We start from the raw sequence: 22,726 nt of genomic DNA, 5'->3' as shown, positions 1-22,726 counted from the left end.
TGTGACTACAGTAGCAAATTAAATCTGGCTCTAATCTTTTCAGGGTAGGTGATCCCAGTGTAAGATTAACTTCCCATGGTAGGCAGCCAACACAGAAAGTCTTGTGCTACACAGTCTTTCGTGCAGCCCATGGTTCTTTCTTTTACTGCCTTCAAGTAGGTCTTGGATAAACATCAGGAACACAAAATCAACATCAACAACTCTGCACAAAGACTTACTTGTGGTCCTGGGGGCCCTGGGGGTCCTGGTGGTCCCTGGGGAAGCACAAGAGGGGAGAGCAAGTTACTTGCTGCTTTCTAATCAATGCGTGCAGGGGGTTAGCTACCCTCTGCCTGAAAATAAGTACATAGGAAGGAGTGTATTCCTCAGCATCTCAAGTGCCATTGTTACTATATTAGCTCTATTTACTGTTCTGAAAAACACTTTCCAGTCACATTGTGATCTTTCTGAGCAGACTGACAGTTACCCAGCCTAGATCTAATGAAAATCTATTTTTCCAAGTAATAAGAATTTGTGCTTTTGGATCCTGACTAAGCAACATTTTAAGCTCATACCTGAAGCTAAGCACATCTTTAAGGGCTTCAGTGGGCTGCAGTTTTGGTACTGTATTAGTCTGTAAGGGGGCTGAACAACCATTGGCATCTCAGATTACCTATTTGGGATTGTACAGAATGAAACCAAAGGAAGATGGTGGAAAATGAAACTAAAACAGGAAGTACATCTGACAGAGGTTTACAAGAAGTAGGAAAGCCATTAACTGAAGAGACAACCTCCCTTGCTTCAGTCAGCTATGGTAGTTAACAGGCTCCAAAGGGCTTTACACATTAAAAACTGTCAAAGGAGGGAAATCTGGGGTGAATAAGAAGCATGAGTTGCTCAGCTCATGGTGAATGAGTGACACAGAAAGGAGAGAAGGTTGCAGATGGAACTGTCCACCTACTGAGCCCTGAAAGGGGATGTTAGCTGCATAAAGCAAAATCAAGTCTAAACTGCAAGGAAAAGACAGTAACATTCAGGTGAGACCTGAACTTTTTAGGCACCTCTGCCTTGCTATATACCTTTGTTTTGTTCTGAAAAACCCTGCTTATGAATCACTTTTGGTGACTTGAGCAATTTGTGAACTACTGCCTAACCTACTGGGCAGATGCTGCACAGGGCATCCCCTGGGCTGGGGAGCCTGCAGGGACCTGGGGGAGCCAGGCCTGCCCTCCTGCACCACCCAGCTCTTAGAGAAGAGCAGAGATGCAAACTCACACCTGGGAAGTGCTCCTGGTCTCTCTCACAGGAGAGTCAGAGCTTTAGAGGCAGTAAATAAAGCTGGAGGCATTTTGCTCAGAAGACATGTTGCCAATATGGTAACCAGAGGGATGTGGCTGTGGGAGCTCCCCAAGACAGGGGCTCCAAAAATGTACAGTTCATAGCACTCCTAACATCCCAGAAAGAGCACTGAAATATGAGTCACTGCAGGCTGGGCTCCTGGGTGAAGCTCATGAACCTCTGTGGGTTTGCTCTAAAGAAAGAGTAAGTAAAGGACTGATTTTCCTTTGACCAGTGAGAAAGAAAAAGTGCAGTTGACTCCAGGTGATAAAACAGGCCAGTGCAGAAAATTAACTTTGAAAGGCTTAGCATACTGTGGATTTTTTCTCTCTCTTTTTTTTTTTTTTTTTTTTTTTTTTTTTTTTTTAGTTTGGGTTTTTTGGGGCTGGTGGGGAGGGGAGTGTTCCTGAAAACTATGGAGCTATGGAGGCTGTGAGTAAGAAGCCCCAAATTAATTTTTTTTTTCCTTTCAGATCAGAGATGTAAAGCAGGTCCAAAGTAAATTTTGACAAAACAACGAAAAAAGCAAATGCTACAAAGTTGTGTTACAGGAAAATAAAAGAAGCTTAAAGAAAATGAGATCTATTGAATTTGAATACCTGCTTCCCACCCATGAAACTATTAACCATGGAAATAAGAAATGTAGAAATTGTATCTGGAGAGAACATAGTCTTCTCAAAGAAGTACATTGCAACAGTTGTCAACATCAGTGCTGTAAATGACGATTTTGGAAAAAAAATCACAGAAAAATAGTTGAAAATCGCATTCTAAATATCATTCAATCTCCTGTGGGAAGCATAGAGAGCTAATATACATATCCTTTGTGAGCAGAAAAGGTAACATATTCAAGTCTTCTGATAACTCAGTGTAGGAAGATGTTCTAAGGAGGTTAAAAAATACAATATGAATCAAAAGCTTCTGACAGCACCCCTATCTCTTCATGCAATATTCATCCCCCAGTGCCTCACTGTGCTTTTTAAAAGGTCTAACATTCATTGGCACCTTCTTGCTATTTCTAACCCAGGTTACAATCCAACATAATGGAACTTGCTGAGATAATTCTTCTGTTTGGTTAATTTTCTAGAGAACATAATTTTAATATACTTACTGGTCTTCCTCGCTGTCCTCTTGGACCTGTAGGTCCTTGAATACCCAGCGTACCCGGAGGTCCCTTTAAATAAAAAAATCCACCAACTATCAATAATGTTGTTCTGATATTAGTTACTGTTACACTTTATCACATCCACTGTAATGCTACTTACTGGAAAACCAATGATCCCTGAATCCCCAGGCTCTCCCTAAAAAAAAACCGAAACAAAAACAAAGAAGTAAAAAATCCAATAAATTTTATATACAAAATTGAATAAAATATTTTTATCCATTAATAATTCTTTTCTCATTTAAATAACTAATTATAGCATACGATGCTACTCAAACCCTTCCATACAGATGCATCCCATAGAGATGCTGAGATAGCTGAATGTGGGCCACACAGATTTCATACTCTATAGATAAATGCATGCAATAAAGTAGCAGGGTACGAAGTTGGCTAATGAAGTTAGGGATCCAAATTACAAGGCTGAACTATACAAAAGACCACACAGAATTTTCTTGTTGAAAAATCCTATCTGACCAGTGGCTTAATTAGGGCTATAACCTTAGCAGAAATGTCCAAGCTCATTTTTGTGAGTTGCATGGGAATTACTGAATCATTTTGATTCTCTTCTGAGTCACTAAAAGCATTTGGAACATACTGTTTTCAGTGACCACATATTTTAACTTCAGTACATGCTGAAATGTTTTTGGAAATTAGATCCAAAAATGTTCTAGCCCAAAGACCTTTCAACACACATAAATAATGTGTTATTCAGGCCAAACACCTTCAATCATTTTGAGTAGCATCTTAACTGCTTAGTTAATTTGGGTTTAGTTAACAGAATAATTTGTGGAACCAAATACTTTCTGAAATGAATACAGGTGTCAGTATCCATCCTTGGCCACAATATAGTTGAGCATTTCTAAAACATTACTTAATCACTCCTGAGTACTAACAGTGCAGATCTGAAGACTTTCTAAATGGGAAAGAAGGTTCCATTAAAAATACAGGCAACTTACAAACATGTCAAGAGAAATACCTATTTTGGCACTTACTGCGGGCACAAAATACACACAAAAAAAGTCAGCAGATCCCTTCTAGCTCAGTTGCAGCTTCTCAATCAGCCATGATTTATACTCTACATATGTAATCCCTTATCTCCTTCTTATACCTTCAAATTATGCAAGGTTTTATATATGTATATATGAGAAAAAGCTGCAAGTGATTACAAAACAAGCTTTAAGGATTAGACACAGTAAAAGCAGCCATTGGAACACTTGGGGTTTACTAAATAACTAAATAAAATATTGAAGGACATTTTACCCTAAGTCAATCAAACACTTGCATGACAATTTTACAGGATAGGTGTTGATATTAACCAGAATCATTCAATGGACAAACCAATGGCAAAGAAAGGGCTTTGCCATGCATGATACAAAGGTAGTCATTGAATAAAGAGGGAAATACTTGACCTACATCATCTACAGTGCCTTTGCAATTCACCTATGGGATGAAACTCCTTGGAAATAACTGAGTTCAGATTTTTTCTCTTGGACATCATATAAACCTCGCTGCAACCAGAGAAAGCAGAAGCTGCCTTTCAAAACCTACACAAAATCAAAGTGGCCCTCTTGGGCTGTGCCCATCAGAGTAAAAGAAAAATTTACTCTCCATCATGTGTGTGAAAAACTGCACTGGGCAAGAGTAACTGGGGGAGCTCAGGACGTACCCTGTGTCGGCTGATGATCTCCGGCGCCACTATGTACGGCTCCCCCTTCTGGCCCTTGGGCCCCTGGACTCCCTGCAGGTGACCAAAAACCAAACACAATGTGAGCTCTCACACCATCTCTGTTAACATGTAAACACCTAAGGGTGAAATGAAAAATATTTGTTGGTGTTTTCGTAAGTGTACATAAACATATTGCAGTTTAGAGGTAGAGACTGTGCCTAGCTTTGGAAATTTATGGTTTAGAAAAAAAGTATAAACCCTCACAGTATATAAAAGAATTAATTCCTAAATTTTGGGGAGAAACCCCTCATTACCAGGGAGTGGTATTATGGGGTGGCACCTCCCAGCTAGAACTGATGCTGCCCTTCCAAGGGCTGACATGTGCCCATGTAAATCCCCAGGAGCCCCACTGCTCACATCAGCATGATCCTGTGTATCTCACCATGAAAAGCCAATACTATGGCCATAGGGCAGGGAAGAAAAGGATACTTTCATCAGCAAATTTGAGCTTAATATTATTTAACTGCTGTTGATTAAAGCTGTACAGGTTTTCCCACATCAATCTCTCTGCCAGACCTGTGTGACAGGTACAGCTCTGAGCAGACCTTGTGGCCTGGCTGCAATGCAGTGACTGCACACAGTCCTGTGTGTCCATGCTGAGTCTGCACCATGTGTTTTGCTGGACCAAAACACATTCCCTTTGTTAAGAGATGTCCCATTAACCCAACCCATGTGTGAATGAAAGTCACTCCAGCAATGCTCTTAGCTTCAGATACTCACTTACTGCCAGCTACTTACAATGCTACCAGGGAAACCAGAGAATCCAGGAGTTCCTGCATCACCAGGGTCACCTGCTGTCCCATTACAGCCATCATGACCTGGTTTTCCCCTTGGTCCTGGCTGGCCTGGATGACCCTGTTGAGGAAAAAAAAAAAGTGTTTATCTATCCATCTGTTTCTAGTTTTCCTTTTCCTGTAGTCATGAAGTATTTAGACATTCTCACATTAAGCCCAAGGCTTGGATCCATGGGAAGCTAGGATTTTCAAAGACAGAAACAGACAGTGCCTTTTTTTAATATAGCTGCAGCTTGAACCAGATGCCCCAGACAGCATGAAAAAATGAGTAGTGAAGGACCTCTCAGAAAGGGTAAGAAAGCTATGTTCAATGCAGGCTCTGTTATGCAGAGCCTAAGCCAGATGAGGCTGCTGTGCAGGCATCCACCAAGAACTGGGATTGGTAAGCATTTCAGTGCTTCACACTGGAAGAGTGGGAAGAAATGTTCCTCACTGAGTTTGAACAGCTTCCAAGTCAGGAAAAAGTCAAAGATGCTGCTGGAGCTAGACTGAGTGTAATGATGAGGCTGTGAATATGGAAGAAAACAGCAGGGCTCAAAGGTAGCAAGCTGGGGGCACTCCAAGACCTTGACACAGAGCCTCTGAAAAGTTACTCCTGTCTCAAACTGTATTTTCATTGCTGTTCCTACATTCACCTTAAGTGCTGTTGCTTCTGGTTTGCACTGAGGCTGATGAGAAGCAAATCTTCCCTTGAGCAGCTCTTTGTTCCAGCAGGCTCAGTCACAAAAACCCAGAAACTAACATAAGACATTTCTCCCTTCTCCTTTATCTATAGCAAGAGTTTTCTCTTTGCTTTTGCTCCATTGCTTAGAAAAAATAGAAGAATATCCATGTTCTTATTGAGCTCCACCAAATACTGCACTCCTCACCCCAGAAGAGACTCAGTCTTGGCACCATTCTCTCTTGGCTCCCAGCCCCACATCTTAGCACTGTGCCATTCTGGTTTGTTCAGGTGTCTGTCTACCTGCCTTCCCATGGCCAGTGAAAAAACTGGTTGGAAAATGTAGGGGTGCCTGAAGGGCAGGGCAGCTTGAAGAGAGTACACAATGAAAATGCAGGTTCAAGTTCTGTCTGAAGGTATTCATCCCTCACAATGCAATGTGCAGAGGTCAGGGAGCCAGGGCTGAAAAAGAAAACATGGCCAGGTAAGAGAAGCAGCTATAGCAACACTGAGCTTCACAGGGGAGCAATTCACTCTGCTTCCCAGGATGTGTCAGTGCTGAGAAAAAAACTCAGCATGATGCAGTGAGATGAACAAGATCCTTGGCTCAGGAGTGTTAATAGAAATGGCAAATGTGGTCTTCTTTTCTTCCTTAAAGAGTAAGAAAGAGGGACACAAGGAAGATTGTGAGAGAGAAATCCCTGAAACTTGATAGGAAGCTCTTCTGGAAACAAAAGAGGGTGAAAGTAGAGTGGATGTGGATGCGTGGGCTGCAAAGCGGGGCCCCGGTGTCAGGGAGCACTACAAAGGAAACCCAAGCCTGGGAACTCTGTCCAGGGATTCCAGTGACTCAGATTTCTTTGTTATTTTATGACACAAGATGTAAAGAAGTGTAGGCTGGGAAAATACTGTGCTGTGAACTTTACCCGGTTTTCCTCTTTGAGTGTTTCAGTTTCATAGACCTGGTCCATTTGCTCAAAGTTTTACACTGTTTAGTGCTCAGTAAGATTTTTAAAACAATCTCAAGCATGCCATATGAGCTATAAAACAAATTAACTATAGTTAGTATTCCTAATATCACTGGTTGTTATACCAGCTTTGCAAATCAGAAATAATTAGGAACAATCAACTCGTGTCCGTTCACAAGCTTAAGAGTTGTGCAGCACTTCAGTCACAGGTCTTTCCTACAAAAGAAAATACTTAGCTGGGTAACCTCCAGAAACACAGGAAATTTCTATCCTTTTCTGCCCCTTTAATAAGGGGATTTCTCCATAGGACAAAGCAAATGGACATTAATTATCTGAGGAATGAGAGGGAGCACAAATTCTGCTCTTTTGTTGTATATCTTCAGTTCCACTCACTTCAGCAAATGTCCTTAGCTGAAAAGTGTGTGCATGTCTGATGCAGAATTTAACCCAGACATTTTAATTAAAGTACAAAGGCTTTAAGCTAGCCTGCAATATTTGCATTTGGTGATTTCTTAGAGATGAAGTAACCCACTACTTACAGGAATGCCATCTGCCCCGGGGAATCCAGTGACTCCTCTTTGTCCCTAGAGTGAAACAGCACAATTAAAATGATGTTCTGCTAGCATTTTGCTTATTAGCTAAAACATTTGATATTCAAAAGTTACCACTTCTCCTTTGGGTCCAGTTATTCCTGGGTATCCTCTTTCACCTTTGTGACCTTTGGGACCTTGCACTCCTGGGATCCCCATCAATCCCGGTGGTCCAGTGAATCCCTGTGATCCAAGGAGTCCTGGCTGGCCCTGATAAAAACAATAAAACAGCATTGATATAGGAACAGCTGTGATGCATGAAGCTGGACAGGTTATCAGTCCTGCAACAAAGTCAATCTCTCAAAGAAAAAATAAACACAGAATTTCTGTCCTTCACAGTAGGCCAGGCTCTTTGATAAAAGTAATCTGAAACACCACACAGAGAAACTCCAGCAGCAGTGACTATATTGCACATGTGGTCAGAAAATTAACACATGGATACTAGCATTCAAATCAATATTCACTACTTCAGTATTCATGGCCATTGTATGAAAAAAACTGTTTTCTTTGGAATGAGGTTTCTCAAGAGTGATTCTCCTGCAACATAACATATGACACTCCAAACAAGTAAAATATGATTAACTGTGAAATTTGCTTATTGGCCATATTTATTGTAAGTGGAGTCTGATATTTAATGGCAGGAATTTCTGCCTCTTTAGTGACAATATTTCTATTCAGCAGAGGAGCCTGAAAATGATGGGACATGCATGGATCCACAGAGGTTGAAGAGTTGCACACAGGGCTCCTTGGTCATTCTCCCTTCCAGCGCTGGTTTGGCTCTTCACGCCACTTCAACCATTGTTTAGAAATAATCCCCGCTGACTGCCAAGATCGCAAGGCTCAAAAGGGGAAAAAACAATTTTGAAATGACACAATGGAGGTTTAAGTAATGGATTGTGACAGTATGTCTGAGATCTGTGAACTGAAGTATTTGAATATTGTTCCAGACGTAGCATCACTGAAGGCACACATGTTTTGCATGTACTCACTTCTCTAATGACATTAATAGTACATTGCTGCAATCTTTTCTGGAGAAATATGTTTTAAATGGGGCAAACCACCATTTACCAAGACATTCAAATTAAGACAAATCTAATGAAAGTTGTTTTTAAAATGCAATTAGATTTTTTTCACAGACCAGGCTGGAACAGCACCAGTATCTCACAAAGGAGAAGAACTACAGCAAACCATGAATAAACACATATATATTCCTACCACAAAGCTGATTGAAAAATACTATCTTCTTTTAGTAGAAAATACTTACAGTCTTGCCCATGCCTTCAAAGAAAGAGCTGGAAGGTGAATGCAATTCCTGTTCAAGAGTTCAACTTCATTTAATGCCATTGAGGTGGAAAGAGGGCAATGTGGGGACTTGAATAAAAGAAACCTGAAAATAGCCTAATTTCTTTGGATTAGGAAGTTGCACCAAAGACACTGAACAATGCCTTACTGATATTAGTAAAAATTTATTTTAGTTTCATAGGCCCATTTGTGATACACTTAAAAAATTTCATAGTCAACAACTATCTAAAATAAACATTTATCTCTGCTATAGTTGTTTTCATACCACATACTCCTAACCATTGCTATGACTGAAGCACAGCTTACTTGTAGCTTCAAAAACAAATCAATTTTCCACACTGCTTCCATGCACAATGGTTGCTACAACACTTGGGGTAGGTTTTATACTTTAAATCTTATTGTATCACATCATAAGTCCATATTGAGAAGCTGACACAGCCAAACAAAGTACAGAACTGAGTGCAAGTCTTTAATTTTGGAGGAAGACTAGGAATGAGCCAATATCTACAGTATGATCCACACTTGTACAGTATGGATCTTTTGCTCTACTGATAGGACTGATTTGACAAGACTGATGGTTTAGGAGCAGTGACAAAGGGCAACATGAATTTAAGTGTTTGAGCTGTCAGTGTGAAAGAGAATTCCCTCTGCTTACAACAAAACGTGACTTTATACAGCGTCCCTACTTTTAAACCAAGCCTGCTCATGTGGATTATTAGGTGCCAAGAGGCCAATGTCTTCTCAGATTAACAAACTGAGAAGAAACAAAGATTACATGAATACATCTAAAACATAAAAGAACTCATGTTGGCAGGAGGCATATGCATCTGAACAAGCAGCTGCTCATTTCTTTATGCCAGGCACCATTGGCTGGTACAAATGCATCTACCTCCACCAGCAGCAGTTTTTAGTTTTTTTCAAAATGCAGTGAATCTCTAAAATTTATTCTGTGGAGGTACAGATCCAAAAGACATATTTTTTGAGTTGCCTGACTCAAATGGAAATCTAGTGCTGATTAAAAGCACTAGAGTAATGACTTAAATCTGAACCAGAATTTTTCATTGTGAGTTCCAAGATCAGGAAAAAGAAAATCTTTCTTATACCACTTTTTCTCCACTTTTCTTATCTACTATGGCTCAAAACTTATGTATATAGGAATTCATAAAATACTTATGAGCATGCCCCATGAAACTGCCTTTTTAGGGAAATAAACATTTCATTCATCAAAAAAAGGAGTCAGTGAACCTTCTTTTTGTTTGGATTCTTTTGGTAGAAAAGTATAAATTCTCATGCAAATATCAATCAAAAATATTTCAATTTTACTATAAAGCCTTTAAACATTATTCAATGCTTAAGGTAGTTTGTTCTTCATGCACTCAAATCCAGAAAGGAACATTTAAAAAGGTTCAAAAAGGATGGAAACATATTCATTACATCTGCAAAGAACACCGAAAAATGACTAACATTCATTTGCAGAGATTTGAATTTTCTCCAGTTGCATTTAACGTCTAGAAATAAATATTTCAGTTGCTTCTGCAAAGAAAGGAATACATGGATTCTGAGCACTAAAAATGCCACCTTATTTTTGGAGTACCTGAAAGGCAGAATAAATAATCTAAACTCTAAAATGCACTCATCCTCCTGAGATAAGCAAACTGTCTCTTTGGTGCCCCTATACCCACCTTTAGAGGGCAGCTGTCTGGAGGTAGAACACATGTAAAAGTTTTCATTGCAGTTTCTGATAAAAGGCTGGTTATGTTCAGGATTTTCACATCTGTGCCTGGCTTTCTATAGGGAACATGCAGAGCTGTACAGTTCAAAGTTGGTATTCCATGGAATGGAATGGTTACCTCTCTAACTCCTTCATCAGATACATTCTGCCACTTCCAGTCCCATTTTCCTTCTGGTGTGAAGGAAGAAATAAACAAGGAATAGAAAACAAGGAAGAGGATTGGGCATCAGCACCCCTTCTCCATGCCTTCCTGGTAGTTATCTAGTCATCTGTTTGTTGAGGAATATGGGTTATTTAATATGAGGAGAAGAGAACAGATCCTCATGGGACCAGTTTAACACAAGGCTAGAGTCAGAGCTAGGGAAATACTTAATATCATGACAATGTTTGTGTAATTCCTCAGCCAATTAGTACCTTGGCTTGCTAACTGAATTAACTTTGTTAATCTTCGTTAACTCAGACATGTCAGCTTTAACTCTGCTTTCTTTATATTAGATCTTTTGTTGGACAAGTATGTCCCTTTTTCATTAGCAAGTGACCTAGGAACATTCTCTCTTTGGCAAAGGTCACTAAGGAGATTTAAGCAAAGACAATCACTTTGAAAGGTTCAGTCAAACAAAGCATGACTCAATTCTTAGCCCCAAATACCCCGGTGTGACACATGCCATGCATGGCACTACTCTGTCTGTGCTCCCAGAGGGTCAGAAATTCTGGAGAATTCTCCAAAGCTGTAAATTGTGCTTGACTTAAAATTTCCAGGTCTACAAAAAAAAAAAAAAAAAAAAAAAAAAAAAAAAAAAAGAAAAGAGAAAGAAAAGAGAAAGAAAAGAAAAAGAAGCAAGCCTAGGGGAACACATCATCCATGTCATAGTTCAGAAAACTCATGAAGTTCTTTCTCTTGAACATGCAGTGCCCTTCCCATTTCACTAGGGTAAACTGGACCTCTTCCCTAGTCCAGAGCATGGCACTGTTACCCCGTGTCACCCACCAAGGGACTTACAGGCCAGTGCTCAGAGGCTCACTGAAGTGTGTGTGGAATGCCATGGCCAGCACCTCTGAGACAGTGCATGAAAAGAAAAGGAAAAAGTAGGCTGATGGAGTATGCTGAAGATTAACAAGAACTTTTTTCATTGCATTTATACTTCCAAAACCCTTTAGTTGAATTAAAAAGCTCCTAATGTCAGGATATACACCTAAACAGGCAGTCCCTGCTTTGCTCTTCCTGCAACTGCAGCTGACTGGAAGAGGTCTCACAAAATTCTTGGGAAGAGGTCTCACAAAATTCTTGTGGCCAGCCTAAGTATTGTGCAAAAAATATTTACAGAGAGGAGCAAAGACTGGAAATTAGAAAGCCTGAAGGAAATCTCCCCGGAAAATATTTGCCATGTTATATATACATTGTCACCTGTCCAGTGACATGCATGAAAGAAAATGCTGCTGTGGTGGTTTGACCAGGAAGGAGTGGGAATTCTGGGAAGCTGTGGTCAAACCAATGAAAGTTTTAGGTTTGAGACTGGCACCTAGTGTAGCCAGTGGGGTTTGGACACACCTCCGAGAATACACAGGGTGTTAAAAAGCAGGGCACTGCCCTTGGAACTCTCTCTTGGGACGTCGCTGTGAAGAGGTCAGATCTCTTCCCCGTCCAGCCTTGCTGCTGGGCGGGGGAGGGGCAGCCATGCGGTAGGCCCGGGGCTGGACGGAGATGGGGGTGAGAAAGTTCTCAAGGATGGAAGGTGCGGAGCCCAAGAAACATCGGGCAGCCATTCCCCCCCCCCCCCCCCAGGAGGGAGAGAGTGGAAGTCGGCGGTGATAGCAGCCGCCCAGGAGGAGAAAGGGGGGAAGGGCGCAGCCCGGCCGGCCGCAGCAGCACAGCAGCAGCACGTGTGGGAGTATTATCGTTCTGAGATAGACAAAGACTGAAAACTTTTAACCCTTTCTTTCATGATTGGGGCCTTGCAAAAATGCTAATCCTCCTCGAAGCTGAATAAGAAGGGAGATAAGAGATGAGATGAGACAAGGACCTGGCCCGAAGAACGTGGAGATGATTGGATGGGGAGAGATGATTTGGAGTGGCCTTTTGGCTGGACTTTTCTGTGGCCATGACTCAGTTGTTCCTGTGACACAGACTGCATTTAGGGGAGGCAGTGCCTCAAAACCAGGAGGGTTCATTTGTGAGGACCCCCCGGCCCCAGGGGGTTGGAAAAATATGGGGGGACAGATGTCCCAAAGCAGAGACTGTGCCTTTTGGAGTGAGACAAGGCATCCTTGAAAGACAACCCTAAAAGCAGCTCTGGCCATGTCTCAGTGGTGAGAGCACTGGGCATGGAAGGAAGATGTCACAAGCGGCAAAAGGACTTTTTCCGGGCGGTGCCGAAGTGACAAGGAAGCACACGAGGTTTCAGTGTGTTTCCCGGGAGAAGCCTATGGAACAAGAAGGACCTTTCCTCTTCATGAACTGCAGTTTGAGTATACTAAAGTGGTGGGCCAAGGCTGGGCAGTTGATGATTTGGGAGAATGTATCGGATTGGAAAGTCAGGGAGTGGGGAGGAGGAAAGTTTTTTTTTGTAAGGTTTTCAATTTTTTTTTTCTTTTCCTTATAGTCTTTCCCTATTTTCCTGATTTTCCTGTAGTTTAAGTAATAAAGTGTTCTTTATGTTTAAGTTAGAGCCTGTTTTGCTTATTCCTGGTCACATCTCACAGCAGACACCAGGGTGAAGGCATTTTCATGGGGGCACTGGCTCTGTGCCAGGCTCAAACCATGACAGCTGCCAAGGTTGTGACTGAATTCAATAACTACATTTTGCAATTAAGTACCAGTGGACGTAAGAAGATCCTGATCAGACTTTTAAATTTGTACTCAATGTTCATGTTTTGCAGCTTGAACTTTAATTTCCAGTTCTTTTACCATCAGTCAGATGAAAGAGATGTCATGTTGCAATACTTTCTTCCTTCTAATTTACTGTCAAATTTACAGTGTGGAAACAAAATTGACAGAGGGTGTGCTAATATTGAGAGCAACCAAATGTTTGATGTGCTATACAAAGAGAGATGCAATAAATGACAGTACGTGGTCCAAAGGTTTTAAAACACAAGAATCATGAACTGCTGAGAAAACCACCTACCAGGGTGGAGATACAAAGATAGGAGAAAACTGTTGATTTGCAATGAAAAGGAGGCAGAATCAAGAGTTTCTACAAAGCTTCCCAGCCACTGAGCCCATTTCTCCATGTTTCATTACAGATAACCATTTTGCAATTGCTGCTGGTACATGGAATGTGATGATTCAGTATTCCCCACATGGAAACGACCCTTGTAGACCATCATTTCCTTTAACAGTGGACAAAAAGAAAGGAGGTTAATTCCCTGACATTTTAAAAAGGTCACTGGTGAAAGGACAAGTTCATTTCCTGTGGGAAGGGTGATCTGACCATGACAGACAAGCTGGAGCTGGGATTTTTCTTCTAAGAGCTCTTAGTCTGGAACGGTCCCTGTAAGAACAGATGGGGAAAGGACGTGACAGCAAGGACCTCAGTGCACTCCTACTCAGTGAGACCAGCAAGTGGAACAGACCGCAACTCAACAGGGAATAAAATAATTTATCAGGAAAATTACCAACTTTTGAACTGATTAAAACTGCTAACCCAGGGAAAGACAACTCTCCAGGCACACAAGAAAAAAACCAGAGAAGTTTTTAAATGTAATGCTGGCAAAATATGGGAAACTGGGTGTAAATGTAGGGAATTTGTGATTCTTTCAGGTGGTTTCAATGGATGTACTGCACTAAAGCAATCAGTGACCCCAAAAAATAAATGTATTACCTTAGTTCTCTCACTACCCCCACAAATATAAATGACAAGGAAGAACGTCAAGAACCTGCTGTGGCACACAGAGTCAGACTAGGATGGGCATCTCACCTGACATTTCTGCTGGAGCATAAATCCAGGAGGCTACCTAGGAGTTTATGGATTAAATGTACTAGAGGGGAATATGTAGGGGAAGGGTTTGGGGTTCAGCTCCATGAAGCGCACACTTTGTCAGAAATACTTCACCACTCTGGGCTGAGAGGCAGACAAAAGCAGACCACATGGAGCACTTGCTGCCATGGCATGGACTCAGCAGCTGCCTCTGGTGTCACTGGGCTGCCCAGCACAGACAGACCGCCAGAGATCTCCAGACACTGATGAGTACAACACCTACCATGACACAGAAGAAAATGGAACATTTATGCACCTTCCAACATTATGTTGTGCATTGATGATTTAGTTTGAATGGTTCCCTCCACCTCAGCAACTCAAGAGTTTTGTTTAAGCAAGAGCTTTGTTTAAGCTTTTGTAATTCCACCTAGGAAGAATAGATCAAACCATGCTATGTGCATGGGTAACCCGTTTGTTACCCATGCACAAATGGGTAGGAAATACAAATACACAGGGCAAAACACAACCAATGCCAGCCACTGGTGAAAAAAATAATCTGGGAGAAAAAAATCCTGAAGTTTGTGCAGGCTTGGTTGTTAACCATATTAGCATGTTACTTTATTTCTGTGTCTTCAGGACTGTGTAAATGGCTACTTCCTAAAAGCCAGGTGCCTTGCAGCAGTTTGCAGTGAGCATTCAGAAGCTCCTCACTAGATGGCACCAGCCATTGCTGCTGCACGCAGCCCCCAGCACTGCAGGTGCAGGATTCCAGACCACGGTACAACCTTCAGGAAATCTGATAAGGAGTTCAGATGGGGTCAAACTGTCCTTGAGCGAGGTCTGAGGCAACAAAAGCAGAAGGTTTCTGCCAAAATGTCTGTAAGTGAGATAGCTGGGGAAGTGCAAATAAAATGGGATTAAAGGCATCATGCAACTGAGCAGCATGGCTGCCTGAAGTGAAGGTGTTCTGTCACTCAATCTATATTTTATTATGTAGTAGGCACACTTGGCCTTCTAAGAGAAATGAGAAAATCTTATTACCTTACTTCTTCATTGTCTTGCTAAATTTACATTTACTGTCTGAGGCTTGAAACTCTCAAATTTATCTTCTGAATCTGTATTTTCAGTGTAGGGCTGGCATTAACTTCTGCCACCACACTGATACTAAAATGGGAGTCTTATTCTGATATTTTGGACATTTGGTAACAACATGGTAATCAGTGTACCATGGCACCAGGAGGAGATGGCACTTCTGTTTTCTTACTAGAATATTGATAAGCAAATCAAACAAACTTTTCTCTTGTGCATTAAGCTGCATGATATTAAATCCTTAAACAGAGTACCAATGAAAGAGTTGGCACACTCTTTAACAAAAAGGTACATAACTAATGGTTACTTCTAAAAAGTTTTTCTTCTGTTTTGCTACTTTAGAGGAGGTTATTTAGCTGAGTTTCACATTCCAGCTCTTATTCTCAGAAAAGACTTCCCTTCTCATTTGGTAATGAGCTTTTTTATTTATAACAAAAGTAAACAAAAAAATTGTAACATTCATTAAAAATAACTAAAAAATGAGGCTAGTTCAGCCTAGTGGCATGGTAACAATCTGCTGTTCTTTTAACTTCATTGTCTGGACATACGACATTTTCTCTCAGGACAGTGGTGACCAAATGACATTAACATTAATTCCAGAACAGTGATTCAGCTTGCAGAAGGGTGGATTTTTTTTTTCATTAAGGAAGGAATACACATTAAATCTTCATAAAAAAAGAACTATGAAAGCATTCCCTTTACCAGAAGCCACATCCCTTTTCTGTACTCAGTAATGAAATAATTTTGTACTGTTTTCTGTTCCCACGGTTTGATCTAATTTGTGATCTTCCAGAAAGCTGCTATGTCACCCAAGAAGATAAAACATGTGCAAAAGTAAATATATGCTGGAATGTAGGTCAAGAACTCAAAAGAACCAGTTAATAGTTTCTTCATGTCACAAAATACACAGGAGTAAATGTCAGAAATGCTTTCTGTCCTGTGCAGTGCTTCTGTAGTAAGAACAATACTGGGACCACAGCAATGATCTCTCAAAGAAAAGCATAAGAAAGGGCAAGTCTAGACAAAACCACACGAGGATTTCCGTACTAAATCTTCAAAAGGTCATTGCATAGAGGAAAGAAGAAGAGGATGGTCGATAAGATGTGGGAAAAAAGCATTGGGCAGAGGCAAAGAGTGCTTTTGTTTGTAGACTGAGTAAGGGGATATCTCTGAACGTACGTAGCAGAATCTCTGCTGAACTATGGCTAAACAGACAAACTAGGAAATTTAGCATCAGAATCAAGACCTATATTAGCAAATGTATCTCTCTAGTAAGCATGCTCTATGAATTATGTGAGAAGACTTGGAATGACTTGAAAGGTACTGAATTTTTAAGTACTGTATTTATAGAACAGATGTAGATATTTATCTACCTGCAGTGTAGTCATCAAAAGATCCCATCAGGTGCAGGTGATATCTCATGGCATGATATCCTAATACAGATATTCAAACCAAGTCAAACAAATGCACCTGAATGTAGCCATTTTTCTTAAGTGTCTATAAAAGGAGCCCAGGTTTCTAGCTTAAAAACTGACCTCACATCATTGCTTTCTAAACTGTGCTAGAAGGCAATACCCCAAAGATAAGTCCTGAAACAGTGGGTTTAGTAGTTAGAATTAAGACTGAAATAAAAATCGTGCTGCATGAAAAGGGAGCTGATATAAATGCAATATATTTACTTAACCTGGAAGATAATACATGAAGAAACGCTGCTCCTGGTAGTAAAACACAGTAGGACTTTCTTGGAAGTTAGAAATATTTCAGCATTAAAGAGAAATCAGATGATAATGGTGTGTGGTCAAAAGCATATCCATTTATTCATGCTCGCCTGAGAGAGGAAGTGCAGTTAACAGAGCTATTCACTTTATGTTGGTTAAACTGAGACTACCAAGCTAAGACAACTATAAAATCAGAAAAACCCCCCCTAATTCAGGGATGTGTAAATTCTGTCCCTTTGACTACCGGCTAAATTCTCTTTTTGAGACAGAGGTAACTGAAGTTAAATTTGGATGTCGCCCTGATTTTTTAAGATCTTCTAAGCCTTCTGATGTTTACATTCTTGTAACAAACTTTCTCACACACTTTATGTAAATAACTTATTGTTTTGCATTCTTTTATGGAAGAAGAGAAATTTGATAGACTGTTGGTTTGTCCGGTGTCATTGGAGAAGTGGCACTGTCACCCTCCAATCCACTGTCACTTTTGGAAATCTATAAATGTTAGAGTCAGAAATTAAAAAACTCTCTTTCACCATGAAAGAGCAGCGTGTCCGTGTTGTGTTATTTTGTGTCCTATAGTGACATTTGGAGATGTCAATTTTGAATGAACTTGAATGAACTTGAATGAGCTAATGATGTTTTACAGAACACTAAAATGACATTGAGTTATACTTGTCAAAAGTTCATTACTATGTAATTAATTGGGGAAGGTTAGTTTGATAGCCAACAAAAAATTCACCAGAGAGGAAAATCACCTTGCCAAATATGCTCTTATAACCAGACAATTATCACACTGATGGGTGTGGACAAGGAGCAGGAGGAAGCAGGGAACTCCCAGTTACTCTGTGACATCTGCTGTATCATGCTCACGTAAAGGAGCAGACTTTTTAGTTTTTAGTATATTGAGTATATAATGTGAGTATATTTATAGAACAAAATTCTGTTCATTTAACATGGGTTTTTACAGGATCAAAAAAGCCAAAAAATTTCCAGGGCATCATAGAATGCAGTGAAATCTTCCTACTCTGCTAGTATCTGGATCAAATTTTTTTTTAAAAGTTCTTTTCATTCATTCTATTCATTTTATTGCCATAATAATATTAAGATCAGCTGCTTTCTGGGACTTTTAAAAAGCATACCTCGCACATATTGCCAAAAACTTGGATAACGTAGTCGGTTGGATAGCTGTAAGACTGCTGCTTGGCTAACTGGGCTTTCTCAAGGCAAGACAACAACCAGCACCTGCTTGAGTTAGAACATTCAGTCATAGACACAAGAGCCAATCTGCCAGCCCTACTACTTTCAAATGGCTTTCAGTGGTGTGTGGGAGTGTTCTCAAGATCCTAAAATTCAGGAAGTTCAACACAGATGTTTTCTGTCAGTAGGCGTTGGAAGCACCAATAGTAACTAACATCTGTTCACTTTTCATATTTGTGAGAACATTTTTTTTTTGGTCCAAAAACCATTCACTGTTGAAATTTCCAAATTGTGCAACTGGCCAAAATGTTAAGCTCATTAGGCTCCATGAGTTTAAGAGTATGTGAAAATTAAAACCCCTGCAGGAGTTCAGCCTATCGTATGCCAATTTTTCCATTCTGTGTTCTTCTGTTTAAACAACAGCGTAACTATTTTTGTGATGGGAACAGCTATCAAAACTGACTTGATCATGCAAATAAAAGTTACTACTGGCTGTTTTAACTACAGAAAGAATTTAATTCTCTTACAGAGGCTGTGACTTTTTAGTAATTTGTGTACTGGGATACCCTCTCCACATGGGAGCCCAGAACACATGTTCTAGCAGCATGTACAAGAGACTCGGTACAGACCTTGGCGCTCCGGTCATGGGAATTTACAGTTTGGGACAGTCTCCGAGCTCCTGACAAGGCCAGATGATTGGCTCTGAACCACCAGGAAGGACGCTGGGCTTTAAGGCAGATGTGTGCAGCAACATGAAGAGTCATTGTCGATAGACAATCAGAGACATTTTTTTTTCTCCTGGCCCTCCCAGACAGATGAGCCTGAAGAGCAGCGGGGTGCTATGATATCATCTGAACTGAGTTTGTACAGTTGTTCCCTCTACATGATTTCCCAGCCTTGATGTACCAATGCAAATGGTCTAGAAATTTCAGTAACTGGGACTCTGTTGAAACCTGCTGTTGAGTCAGCTCACACTGAAGCTAAATCAACCCTCATGCCTTCCAGTGTACGTGGGTTGTTAACCTCACAAATATTCTAACGCAATCACTTTGATGGTTGTTAAGCTGAGCTTGCCTTCATGTTGGGTTTGTCTCCAGAATCAACAAATAGTCTAAATAATTTGTAATCTACGAGAAATCTTCAGTTAATAAATAGAAATACTGAAAATTATCAGCAGTTGTCTTTTATATAATAGAATTATGTTGCCTGCACAGATGCACAAAAGTTTTTACAAGTTGGCAGTACTAGATCAAGCTGAATGATCCTCTAGGGAAGTTAAATTATTTGGAGAAAGTATTATGGCAACCAATTACTTGGAGAACTCTATGTGATTCTGTGAAGTCTTCTTTTTTTTTTTCCTTTGAAATCAGGCAGGAGAGTAAAAATATTTTCCTTTGAATCATAAAGGAAATAGTTCTGTATCATGTACCTGGAAAAAAATGAATGTAACTTGCGATAACTGTCTTGGAGAGGGTCAAGGGTGGAATACAAACTTGATCAGGAAGATTCTCCAAATCCATTACAAAATACCTAGTTTTACTGGCAGACTCAGTTTGAGGTAGGATTCAAACTGAGTGAGGGGGGGCCAAGAGTGCCCACACATCTTCTGCAGATTCCCAAATCTCATCAGTCATGGGAAAGGATGTTCTGGAGAACATCAGCAGCAGACAGCTCCACAGCTGTTCAAGGAGAAAGCCTATTTATAATTTCAAATGTTGATTTCAAAAGCTACTGGGAATTTTTTAACCATTTATTGTAGGCAGTAAGGGCTATGGAGCTTCTTCAGCAAAGGACTGGAATAATAATCAGGGCAGACAATTTTGTTTGATTATAAAATCATAGAATGATCTGGACTGGAAGCAACCTTAAAAATCATTTCATTCCAACCCTGTTACCCAGGGCAGGAATACCTTCTACTACACCAGACTGCACAAAGTCCCATCCAACCAAACCTCGAACAATTCCAGGGGTGGAATATCTACCACCTCTGTGGGTAAGCTGTTCCACTGCCTCACCACCCTCACAGTAAAGAACTTCTTCTTAATATCTAACTTACACTTGCCCTCTTTCAGTTTAAAGCCAATACCACATGCCCTTGTGAACAGTCCCTCTCCAGCATTTTTGTAAGCATCCTTTAGATACTGGAATGCTGCTGAAAGATCTCCCCGGAGCCTCTTCTCCCAGCTTAGCAGTCCCAGTTCTCAGCTTGTTTTCATAGCATGGGTGTTCTGGCCCTCTGATCATCTTTGCAGCCCTCCCCTGGACTTGTTCCAACAGGTCCATGTCCTTCTTATGTTGGGGCCCCAGAGCTGGACACAGCACTACAGTCTGGATCTCAGCAGAGCCGAATGTAGGGGCAGAATTACCTTCCTCAACCTGCTGGTCACATCACCTGGTTTTGATACAGCACAGCATGTGTTGGCTTTCTGAACTGCAAAGATGCAGTGCTGAGTCACGTTGAGCTTCTTGCCCACCAACACCCCCAAGTCATTCTCAAAGCTGTTCTCAATCTGGCCATCATCCCTCAGCCTGTATTGATTGGGCTACTCCAACCTAGATGCTGCACCTTGTACTTGGTTTGTTGAACTTCACAGGCTGTTCACACTGGATGGCATCCCTCCCTTCCAGTGTGTTGGGCACACCACACAGCTTGGTGTCATCAGGAAACTTGAGGAGGGTGCACTTAGTCCCACTGCCCATGCAGCTGACAAAGATGTTGATCCCAAGACCAACCTCTGAGGAACATCACTCGTCACTGCTTCCCACCTGGACATTGCGCCATTGACTGCAACTCCATGTGTGTGTCCATCCAACTAATTCCTTGTGTATCAAGTGGTCCACCTGTCAAATCCCTGATTCTCCAGTTTAGAGACTCCTTTTCATTCTCCAGATACTAAGGAAGTGAGGCACTGCTAAATTGTAATGGCAAGTTGTTTTACTTGAAGGACACACCTTTAGTTTGAGAGGTCTTGGAGAAAATTTAGGTTGCTCTCTAACTGGTAGCAAATACAGGTAATGTGGAGGAAAAGAGAAGCCTTCCAGACAAGGAGAAACAATAGAGGGAGCTTATCTGTTCTATCAGAACACCAGAGAGACTGCTAAACAATTTGTCATAACTACTCATCTGGGTCCCATCACTGGGGACTGGTTTCAGGCTTCAGCTTGAGGAAAGTATTCTCAGTATTTCAGATTCTGATTCTAGAGTGTCTCTAAGCTTTGTTAAATTAGTGCTTTCTTGGCTAAAACACAGTCTGCTGATAGGATTAGCTGTGTCAAAGGAATCAGTGATGTGCAGTGACACGCTGTCTTTGTGAACTTCTAAAGTACTTGCAGAGATGCTTCCACCAATCTCATGGGAGAGGCTGCATTTATTGACAGGGGAAATTGAATTGCTGGTGAAATTGTCAGAATGGCACAGTTCACAAGCCAACCATGACCCCAAACTTCTGCTAAGATGCCTCTCTTGCTTTACCATATCTATTACAGGCAAGTATGAAAGGAAACAAGAGATAAATGTGAAGCTTCTCCTTTCCAAAACACTAATTAATGCAGGAACATCTGTACCTGAGATTTATAGGTCCTGGATCCTCCAGGTCCCTGAGAAGATCTCAACTACCACACAGAGTGTCAGCCTTCTGTATTTTTGACAGAGAGAGTAACAAATGCACTTTTATTTATGTGGTTGCTTTGAAGTTTTGGCTCTCGCTCCTCCCTTTTTTAATAAAAAAATATTTCCAACTTTTCTGACTGTTTCTGCATCTGGGAGAACCTAAGGCTTTCATCTAGCTACTGAAAAGAGCCAATGCTAGCTCTCTTGTCCAAGTTAATGCCTATAACTTTAACTGCCTTTTTTTTTTTTGTCCAGAGATAAAGAACATTTGCTATATGAGAGCAAACAAACTCTGAGCAATAGTGTTATGGAGGCTGCAGTGCTCAGTACAGACTGATGATGTGGATGGCTGAATGAGTCATAATGGCCTAGAGACTGGTAAGCCCCAAATTATCTGGGTAATAAAAAAGACTAATCAAATATTACCTGCTCTAGCTGACCTTTCTTGAGAACCAGTGGTTGGATGAGATGATCTTAGAGCTCCTTTCCAACCTCAGCCATTCTGTGATTCAGTGAAATACAGCGACACTGATGTTGAAAATCCTCTTTAAGACCCTGCAATTTAGCTGTTTGCCTATTCTAGTGCTTAGATTTTTTCCTCTCTGTGATGTCTGTAGAATTTTTCTGTCTGTGTACATATTTATTCTCTCTTTTGTTTGCTGTCTTCAGATCTCTGTGTATCTAACACAAGCCATAAAGCACTCTAGTTTCTTTAGAACAGATAAGGGTTGGGTTCCACTGACATGAGGTGGAACACTTTCTTACTGTTAGAAACACTGATAATTATGATGACGTGCTTGGTAAAGTTAACATTATTGACAAAAGCCAAGATGCAGGTTTATGGCTCTCTGCCTGTGGATAACTATAGCTGTGTGTTTGTTGCAGACGTGCTTATGTATGTGTGAGGTCTCCCATATCTTTACAGTTTACATGGGTGCTTACAAGAAAA

General features: G+C 40.8%; 1 protein-coding gene across 1 annotated transcript in view; it reads right to left on the bottom strand.

The window, feature by feature from the left end:
- The window catches only part of COL4A2 (collagen type IV alpha 2 chain), a 143,255-nt gene that overhangs the window by 43,883 nt on the left and 76,646 nt on the right, over window positions 1-22,726 (bottom strand). The window contains exons 5-11 of the mRNA XM_064708978.1: window positions 7,291-7,425; window positions 7,165-7,209; window positions 4,941-5,057; window positions 4,143-4,214; window positions 2,580-2,615; window positions 2,426-2,488; window positions 219-254 (exon numbers count right to left, since the gene is read on the bottom strand). Coding sequence (XP_064565048.1) covers window positions 219-254; window positions 2,426-2,488; window positions 2,580-2,615; window positions 4,143-4,214; window positions 4,941-5,057; window positions 7,165-7,209; window positions 7,291-7,425 — 504 coding nt within the window. The remainder of the gene's footprint in view (window positions 1-218; window positions 255-2,425; window positions 2,489-2,579; window positions 2,616-4,142; window positions 4,215-4,940; window positions 5,058-7,164; window positions 7,210-7,290; window positions 7,426-22,726) is intronic.

Source organism: Zonotrichia leucophrys, chromosome 1 (genome assembly GCF_028769735.1).
Source record: "Zonotrichia leucophrys gambelii isolate GWCS_2022_RI chromosome 1, RI_Zleu_2.0, whole genome shotgun sequence".
Lineage (NCBI taxonomy): Eukaryota > Metazoa > Chordata > Aves > Passeriformes > Passerellidae > Zonotrichia > Zonotrichia leucophrys.
The sequence above is the reverse complement of the archived record's forward strand: the minus strand, read 5'-3'. Positions and strand labels throughout refer to the sequence as shown.